This window comes from Puccinia triticina, chromosome 5A, assembly GCF_026914185.1.
Source record: "Puccinia triticina chromosome 5A, complete sequence".
NCBI classification, from domain to species: domain Eukaryota; kingdom Fungi; phylum Basidiomycota; class Pucciniomycetes; order Pucciniales; family Pucciniaceae; genus Puccinia; species Puccinia triticina.
Window position 1 is genome coordinate 6186427 of NC_070562.1, and position 10147 is coordinate 6196573.

The following is a 10147-nucleotide window of genomic DNA, read 5'->3' on the forward strand; positions in this document are numbered from 1 at the left end:
TTATGAGTTATGATTCTCAGGTATTTCTGTGCCCTTTCTGTTACTACATTTTGGTGAAATCCTTTCAAGGCATCCAGCCATGCTAGTGATCTATTTTGCTTTAGCTGAATTTGTTAATTTCCCTTGTATCTTAGGTATGGAATATCTATCTGGTACTGTGTAAGTGCACGGAAATCTCCTACCCTATGTGATTTCCCATTATGGTATGTTATGATGACTGGTGTAGTTATTTCTACTTCCTCATTATGCCCTACTTTCCTGCGGACATTAAGTATTACTAGCTCATCCAGGTGTTTGCAGGGTTCTTCTCTTGCCCTGGGGCTTGCTGGAGACACTGGTCTTCTTAATAGTGGTGGGTTTCAAAGTAGAGCCGCGTGTGCATGCAGGTCACTTTGCATAACCCATTTTTGCGGGGAGAGTGTCAACATTTGAGTTGAACACCAGCTTGCCTTGCCTTGCAAGTGGCATGTGCGGGTCTACTTTGAATCCTGCTACTAACTGCATCTTCTCATAAATGAGTTCAACTGTCATTCTGACAGATCCTGCTGGGTAAGGGATTATTACAGGACATTCAAATACTTCTATTGGTTTCATTCTACTGCTGGCACCTTTTCCAATTGGTCCTTTCCAGTTTTGGTGGTGGATGTGGCAGCCTGAGAAGTGGCGGGAACAGTTGGCTCTTCATGGGCTACACGCTTGGAGCCACCAGAATCTGAAGTTGGTTTTCTGACCCTCTCCTTGTTGGATCGCTTCTGGGCCTTCATCTTCAACTTGTGGTCGTAGATTGGAATCGCGGTTTTTGGATGAGGAGAGGAAGGCCCTTGGCTTTCCAAAAACCTTGATTGCGGGTCTTGATGTGGGCTCCTCAGGGGCGGCAGGGCTTTGTTGTGGATGATCAGCGGGCGGCGCGGGTTCTGGGTGCTGTTGATTTGAAGTAGGGCTGGCTGGATCTTCAACAGTGGCTGGGGGGGGCTGTTGGTAAAGCAGAACGTTTGGCAAGTCAAGTTGTATTGGAAAGTTGGGGCCCTTGAGTGGGAGCCTTTTGGGTAATAACAATGACTGGCACGGACAAAAGCAAAGAGGCAACCATCAGTATTACCACAAACATCTCCACTCCTGCTAATCAGGCTGTCCGGGAGTTGCAGTGGTAAGACCAAGAACTTACTAGTTGGGCCAGCCATCATTGTGTGGGCGGGTGCCAAACTTTTGGGGTTGTCATGAGGAGTGGCTTTTTGCATGGACTGAGCAGCTTAGGAACAAAGATCTGCTGGCAAGGACATGGAAAGATGACAATCAGCAAGTTGAAATAGAGCAGACAGAGCAAGTCTCCACTCCCAAGAAGTACTTTTTGTTGGGAGTGGATGGCTGACATAAAAAAACTGGCTGAACAAACAACTGCAAGCTCACCAGTTGTGGGGGTGTTCCTTGTGTGCACCTGAGCCACCGTTGCGTGCTTCCCACAAGCAAGGTCTGGTTGAGTGGCAGGAGCGGTGTGGCTATTAAAATTGCCTGGCATGGACACACACCAAGTGGAAGGTTAGTATTTTTTTGAAAGAAATTAATGAAGCAGGGCACTCCCAAGAACTATTGATTCCTGGGAGTGGGCAGAAATCAACACGGATAACTCACCAGTTACAGGCCTGAGTGCCAGTGGTGCGCGTCTTGTTTCTTGATGAGTAATCAAGGAGTGGTTGGATATCTAGTGGAGAAATTACTCACTGGCTGGCCTCTTGTTGTGACGTGCCAAAGTTAAACTGTGGTTGGGGGTTATTTGAGGTAAAATTTAAGCGGCATTTTCAGCAGTCAAGTCAATGATCTCAATATCCTTCACTTGGCCAGCTTTCAACAAGTGATTGATTTGTTTGTTGACCTGGATGCAAAACCTAGATATGCATCTAAAGTTGTGGACGGCCATATCATACGCCTGAGGGATTTTCTGGTCAAGATTGTTTGCCTGCAAGTCCTCAACCGTTTTCGCCATTGGTTCACGGTTCCTCTCCCCTGCAATAAAAGAACAAAAGATGGGTCAGCAGACCCACAACGTTGGGGGGCTGGAAACACTCACATATATCCTTTAAAACCTTCATTTGCTCAAGGGAGGCAGTGGCAATGTTTGGGATGCCAATGGTACAACCTAATGTAGTACTGGTTGAGGGAGTTTGAGATATGGACGCCTTATGCATAGGCGTCAAGACGGCTGAAAGACACTTGGGCATGAAGAGCTGGGGTGGGGGCTTTGTTGAAGGATTGGTGTCGAGCTGGGCAGAATTGTTGGTGGGTGGCAATACTTTGCTCTGTGTGGCTGGAGTAACACTAGTAGAACCAGGTGCAGGCAAGTCTGTTGTGGTCATTTGAGCGGCAGCAGCTGTCTTGATGGGGCTGGCGCTAGTGTTTTTGGGAGGTGCATTAGACGTGCTGACACCATCTCAAGCATTGGCAGAAAATTCCAAGGACTTGAGACCCTTTTGCAAAATGGTGGTGGCCTGTTGCACACAAAAAAGACAAACAAAAAAAGAAACAATCAACACAACGGAATGAAATTGATATGGCAATGAGGGAAAGCTGCTCATGATATCAGCAGACACATCTGCCTCCTGATCATCATCACAATCCATGGTATCTTTGACGGCACCTGACTCATCCCGCTCAGCCTAAGGCACCTCAAGTCAATTGTCACTCAGGGGTTGTAGTACAGGAGTGTGAGGACACTTACTGAGGGTGAGGGACGGCCAGCGCCCTGAAGAGCTTTATTTGTGTGGTCTTGCGTTGGCTCCCCTTCCATTTCAGTTTGGGGCACCTGGTAAGCCTGCACACAAGAGGTGATGTTTAGTCAGCAAGACTAGAATTCAACAAACTTGACTGGCAAAAAGCACCCCACCTGGGCAAAGACTTACTGGTCTGGCCTGTTGCAAGATTAAAGGGGGCCTTGGAGGAAGATGTGGTGAATGACGCGGAGAAACAACGGTCCAAGCCTCTCCAGCATGCTGCCACAAATGAGGGAGTGAGATGGTCAGCTGCTGCAGAACAATGGTTGCAGAGAGAGAGTGTGTGGAAACAACATACCTGTTGCAATGGGGTTTGGTCTTTGGCAGGCATTGAAGAGGATGGGGGGCAGAGGATACGTCTGTGAGGAACCTCTAGGGGCGCATCGGCAAGTTGCTGACCAACCTTGGCTGCAGGGGGTAAGGGATTATTGTGCTGGGCAGCTTGATCTCAGGCAGCACGATCTGTATCCTTCTCACAATATTTATAAAGAGTTATACCGTTCAACACAAATTTATTGGGCCAAGTCTGGGGTATGGGAGCAGGGCGAGGGTTGGAAGAAGGTGGAGAGGTAGGGACTTCTATATCAGAGTAATCTGGGAGCCCCATATAACGGGAAACTAGTGGCGGGAATAGTCGGGTATAAGGTTAATTGAAAATCCTCACTTGAAGAAAGACTGGCAAGTAGGAGGCGGAGAGGATGATGGAAATATAAGGAGCTGGACCCGCCACAGCAAGATGATGATGAAAAAAATGGGGCAAATACTGCGCAGCATGTTGGGGCAAACCATGTTTCATGAAGGCTTGTTGGGGGGATGACGAGGTGAGGGTGGTGTCAGCATAGACAGAGTAATTAAAGATGAAGATTGTTGGGTCAAAGAATGTGTCATCAAGGTTTGTTTGGCGCCTGGCCGTTATGAGGCGGCAGGAAGGGTGGTGTCAGCATCAATAGAGTTGTAGATGCTTCATTAGTGTGTTTGTTCGGCAGAAGAGGAGGTAAGGGTGGTGTTAGCACAGATAGAGTTGCAGATGAAGTTTGTTGGGTTGAAAAATGTGTCATCAAGCTTTGTTTGGCCAAGGACCAGCAGGCAGGTAGGGTGGCGTCAGCATAGATAGAGTTGCAGATGCTTCATTAGCGTGTTAAAGTTTGTTGGGGCAAACAATGTGTCATCATGTTTTATTTGGTGTATGGTTGTTATGTTGGGTGTTGTCATTATAGATAGAGTTTTGTAGATTGTTATTTGGATCTGCTGAATCAGGGGGCAATGGTACTCTGACATGGAGACTGTGAATATTGGGACGGGTGTTTGTGGGATGCAGTATGTCCCACTCCCACTAGCAGACTATTCTTGGGTGTGATGTTCAATGGCAAAGAAGTAGTGACCTTAAAGGCCAGACAAGTGGAGCAGGAACTGAAACATTGCAGACTAACTCTAGTGTGATCCCAAAGACCAAGAGAGTTCAAAAGCTAGACAAGTGTGGTGCATCAAGAGAAAGAGAGCAGAGAAGAGATGAAACACTCCCAAGAATAAGTTGTTGTTGGGAGTGGCAACAGGAAGAAGGGCTTTTTCATGTGTGTGAACAAACTACTGATTCTAACTCTGGGTTCATTGCAAAGACTGAGAGTGCTAGCCAAGACCAAGAGACCTCAATGGGGAAGGCAGACAGACAAGTACGTTGTGGGAAGATAAAGAGTGCAGGTGAGTGATGAAGCACTCCCAAGATTGAGTTGTCTTTGGGAGTGGCAATAGGAAAGCTCAAGTGTGCCAGAAGATATATTGTCAAGACAACCAAAAAATGATAATGCTGAAGCAGCAGCAGACAACAATTAATAGGAGACACACCAACACCGCTGCCGCAGGAGATTAAGCTTTGCAGTAATAATAACTGCGGCACAGCCAGACCCACAAGCTGGCCATGGAGAACATGCGGCGCAGCTGATAAAGCCGGCTGGGCAGAATGAAAATTTTCTTGCAATACACTGGGTTCATAGAAGATAATAAATTAGTATATATACTGCCTCCCCTGAGCTGTTTCCCCCCCTCCTTCTCCCCGTGCATCATTTGCTGTTCTCATAGTGGCTGTGGAGCATAATTTATCAGGTAAATTCTTTCCAGCAAGCAGGAAAAGTTGATTGGTCATCCTGAAATATGATTGTTATTGATGAGATGCAGAAATACGTCAACTAGACTTGATTTATATGATGCGGAGAGCAGCAAGCAAAGCTGCTTGATCAGCAAATCAATACCAAACAATTTATATTTGTTTTTATTGATGCTTTAACACAGTAAACTAGCTGCCTCAAACATATATGTTGACAAGCTTGAACCTATCTCTGATAATGCATGAGGTTTTGTTATTTTCACAAACTGCTGTTCATCAGGCTTTCACCTCCCTCCCCCATCTTGTCCTCATTTGATCTGTTATTGCAACAAGGTTTTTTAGCCTACATATGTATTAACCCTGCCTGTTTCCCTCCCATATATTTTTAGACGCAAGGACTCGCAAACATGGCATCAGCCACTGATACAGCAGAACCGATTACGGAAGGGCTGAGAAAATGTACAAATGGGAACTGCACCAAAACCTTCCCATAGAACAGCCAGCTCAAAAAACACACACGGGTTGTGCACCAGGCTGAGGTGAAGTGTCATAATTTTGGTGAAACAATGTCATTCAACCTGCAGAGGCTTGCTGATGGGGAATTTGTGTGCCCCAACAATGGGTGCATGGAAAAGACAAACGGCCCAGTCAGAATGCAGAAACACACAAAAGCTTGTGACCCCAGTCAGCTTGGAGTACAACAAGGCATGCCGGTCCTGCCGAGTGGTACGTCAAAGATAGTGAATGTTGGGGCACAATTCATTAGTAAGCTGTGACCACATGTCTTCAGCAGGGCAGAGATTAACACCATGAGGACCCCAGCTGTTCCAGAGCTTTCGCACATTGTGTACAACACATACACAAATCACCCTATTTGCATCAGCTGCAACGTGGGCGTCACACTGCAAGATGCTTCTTGCCACATGTTCAACACCCACAAAATGAAGTTTAGTCACTATGAGCTGATCAAGCCGTTCAAGAATCATGACGTTGAAATCATGGATCCGCCACCAAAATATCCTTTGCATAAAGGCCAAACGGATCCATGTCTTGCTGTGCAAGGTCTTTATTTGCATCTTGGTTACATGTGTACGGCACCACACAATGGGAGTACTTAGGGGCATACGGTCAAAAAGGAGAATTCAATGAAGAACCATTTCTACTTGGAGCACAAGGGTAAGCAGTGGGAGGGAGTTGGATGAAGCAAGACAAAGCTAATGTACATTTGGCCATGGACAGCTAACAGCGGTCATTGGGACAATCATTGCTGTCGGCAGTTTGTACAACACCTGAGCAAGACGGATATCAAATACTTTTGTGTCAAGAATGAGACCAGGTCGCCGGAAAGGATCAGCGGTGGGGAGGGTAGTGGTGCGGTGGGCGGAGCTCCGTTGGAGGTGTCAAACAGTTGGGACCAGCTGCAAAAAGCCATCAAGGAGTCTGATGTGCTAGGCAATGGTCCAACGCCGACCAACAGCCTGGCAGCACATGTGTTGTTGGTCAGCAACCACCTGAAGAGCTCTGGGATCTACCATCACGTCAAAAATTTCAAAACAAAGATGGGGCTCACGTCAGTTCAATTGCACGAAGCCATTGACTTGGAGGAGGGGGTGACGGCATGGGGTGGGCCGGTGGAAGATTGGTTAGGAGATCAGATGAAGACACTGCCAGACCTTAACTTTCAGTTGAGGAAAGCTGGTCTCAAGGAATCAACGTGAGTTGTCTCATTTCTGAAAATATCTGCATCTGCACAGGATGCACAGCACTCTTTCTTTTCACCGCTGTCAGCCAAGTTGTTTCTCTGTGCTCAGAACATATTGCATCCCACTCCCAAGAAAGGCATGTTGGCAGGAGAGATTTGCCACCAGGTTTATATCCATGACTGGAAAACTTGACCATGTTGAAAACGTTGCAGCTCTATTGCAGATGTAAACAACATGTGATTCACTCCTGAGATTGAAGAGTTGGTGGGAGTGGCCTGACACTCCCAGAAGACTGTATTGCTTTCCACTCCATGTTGAAATCATTGCAGGTCTGTTCAGATGTAAACAACATGTTGTTATTCACTCCCAAGATTGAGGAGTTGGCAGGAGTGGCCCAACACTCCCAGAAGACCATATTGCCTTCCACTCCATATTGAAAACGTTGCAGGTCTGTTGCTGTTGCAGAGGTAGTTATTCACTTCCAAGATCGAAGAGTTGGTGGGAGTGGCCTGAGATCCCCAGACCATATTGCCTTCCAGTTCCACAAATCTGTAGCAGTGGTGAAGAGCATCTTGCTTTATACTCCCAAGAAACAAGAGTTGGCGGGAGTGGCCAAATGACGTCTTCTCACTTGCCTGTGTTCTTTTTTGCTGAAACACCCATGGCCTTCTACTCCCGATAACAGCAAGTTGGGGGGAGTGGCTAGTGGTCTGGTCTTCACCAATCCATTCATGAAAGCAGAATGATAGTTTGTGTAGCCGTTTTGATTCCTGCTGGGTCATGCTGCCTGCCACCTCTGCTTCATGGGAGTGTATACACGTTCTGCTCTATCCAACATTCATGAACTGTATGCACCCAGTGCAATCAACCAGCGTTCTGACCAGCTATTACTTTTTTGTGTGGACAGTGATGCGGCAACACCAACAGTGGGGTTATCACCACTGCAGGGGCGGCACACCAAGGGACAATATGCCAAGACAATTACAGCATTACTAGTATTCACTTGGAAGCAGGCATCCACGCTGCTTGCCAGTTTTTGGTGTAACAGACAGGGACCTCTGAAGGCAACGCTTGAAGGGATAGCCAGACTGATCAGTACGGGTAGTCCAGACATCAACCAGCTTTACCCACTGCTCAACAAGGCAATGTATCAATTTGTTTCTTTCTTGTGTCGCATGAGGGGAGGATCACATATTCAGTCTGCATTGGAGCAGTTTGTAGCGCTTTCCATGGTGAATGAAAATGGAAGCTATTATGCTGCTCTCCAGTTGACACACACTATTGCGGCAGTACAATACGGGATCTGTCTGGGACTGATGAGCCACTGGCTGACAATGGCAGAAGAATTGGAAGACGATCCAAACAACTTGACAAATGACACTGAAATAGCAATGATGCAGAACTACTTTGGATGGATTTCTCCAGACACACGAGCGTCACCGTTCATGACGTTACAAGACTGGATACGGCTTGGATTGAGTTGCATCATGAACAAGCAACATCCTGATCATACTCATTGAGCAGACAGTGTGATGACCAAGTGGGTGGTTGGATTGGCAACTCTTATGATGGTTGGATTGCAAACTGTTCTGAGAGGGGGGATGATGTAGAGTCAATTGCAATTCCAAAAAGTTCTCAAAGGAGCCAAGTTGCCCATGTTCTCTCCTTCTGCAATGAATGAAAATGCAACCAAAACTCAGTTCCAATACAACTATCTTGTTGGGTCCAAGATTGAAGAATTTGAACCGCTGGATGTTCTCAAGGTGTGGGTTTATAATGGCGGGAGTTCTTCAATCTTGGCAGACAACTGGCAAGAAATTGTGGAATTGCCTGGTAATCTAGATATCACAGGGCTGTTTGTTCCGTGGAAATGGCTCACTGAAGTTGACAAGCTGCTAGAGTTGTTCTACTTTTTATATCATGTTGGTTGTGGGCAACCGGCCCAAGGGACGGAGGAGACTGGGATGCTAGTGCAAAATACAGAAGCGGCACCACGGAATCTGTACTTGCAAGGACCACAATTAATGCTCCAAACATGGTACCACAAAGGAGAAAACATTACACATTGATCTAAGTTTTGCCAAGTGTACCTGACAGGGGAGTTGACAATCCAGATGCACAATTACCTGGCATAAATCCGACCTGTTCAAATGTGAGCCTCTCTTTGCACGATGGCAACCAAAACCAAAAAACAAAAAGGTCTAAGATTGCTAACTACTGGTTTTCTGTGTTGTATATACAGCTTGGTGTTGACGGGCCTGTCAAAGAAGCAAGTTGCAGACAATTTGGAAGATTATCTTCGGATGAGCTCAAAGAAAGGACAATGGGAAACACCAGACTTGAGTTGAATCTTGAACAAATTCTTCAAAGCTGGAGGGACGGATGCATTGGGGATGTGTGCATGGCAACACGCCTCAGTTAGTATAGTTGCTGCAAATCTCAGTCACAGCTTTCCAAAGAGCCTTCTGCCAACAGCGGAGACACTTCAAGAAGACCTTGAAGATGATATGGGACTGAGCACCGTTATGGATCTCCAACAAAACCACACGACGACAACGTCAAATGTACTGTATGGCAACTCTAGTGGAACAAGGGTAGTACAGAATGTTGAATTCAATTTTATGCTGGCAAGCGTTTTGTGGTGTAAGTGCTGTGTTGATATTGGATTTGGACAAGCAGAGATAGCTGATGAAGAATGGCTAACCTCCCAACTGGGGTATATGGCACAGATTGAGTCAATGGTGGCGTGCAATCAGCCAATAGTACCTGTGCCTGTGAATGTGCAACCCAAACAGAAAGGGCAACAAGCACTAGCAATCTTTACCAAGAACCCAGACGCCACGTTTTGTACGCAATTCCAACATGGATGAATCAACAAGCTGTTCAAACCTCACCTTCAAGACATGCTAGTTGTTTCTAGAAAAATTCTTAGGATTCTGCCTGCCACCGTTGATCCAGGTGCATGAAAGGCTAGTATTGATTCAGCCGCTCAAGGTGCTAGTAGATCAGACAATGGAAGATCTGGGACGACTAGAACGGGTCAAGAGCCAACTGTACACAACAGAGACAAAACTTGACAAGACTGCAAAAGTGATAGTGGCGCTTGTTGACCATGCAGCTAAGGTTGATTTTGCCAAACAACTACGGACAAATCTGTCAACACATATCATTGTAGATGTGCCGCACACATTTCTTGAAGATGGATTTTGAACATACCAGCCGGGAGTGATTGATCTGGGGCAGCTGGCAATGCAATTTGTGTTCATGACGGTGTCACTTCCGCCCAGACAAGAAGGCAAACTACTTGGAAGTCTGTTTTGGCAAAGGCGCATTCTAGTCCAACGTGAACCAATGTTCTGACCAGAACTCAGAATTCAAGTCCAGCCGCAGCCTATGGATTCCGAAGTGTTTGAGGCGTTCTGTTGAGAGAAGATCTTGCAGCATGTGAAGCAGAAGGCGGACCAAGCAATGATCTATATTGAGAACAAGGTGAAGGTGATGAAGATGGCCACAGGGCTTGAAGCATCCTTTCACCATGGGGACTTGAGCAAAGTGGGGCGGAAGGCCAAATCTGACGG

General features: G+C 46.5%; 1 protein-coding gene across 1 annotated transcript; it reads right to left on the reverse strand.

The window, feature by feature from the left end:
* Window positions 1–1403: 1403 nt before the first annotated feature.
* PtA15_5A723 (uncharacterized protein) lies at window positions 1404–6486 on the reverse strand (the record flags this gene model as incomplete). Its single annotated transcript, XM_053169515.1, has 11 exons — window positions 1404–1470; window positions 1720–1754; window positions 1871–2001; window positions 2066–2415; window positions 2455–2483; window positions 2714–2806; window positions 2895–2984; window positions 3064–3173; window positions 3552–3670; window positions 6180–6344; window positions 6437–6486. The coding sequence occupies 11 exons, from the start codon at window positions 6484–6486 to the stop codon at window positions 1404–1406; spliced, it is 1239 nt and encodes a 412-aa protein (XP_053020704.1).
* Between the last annotated feature and the right edge of the window lie 3661 nt (window positions 6487–10147).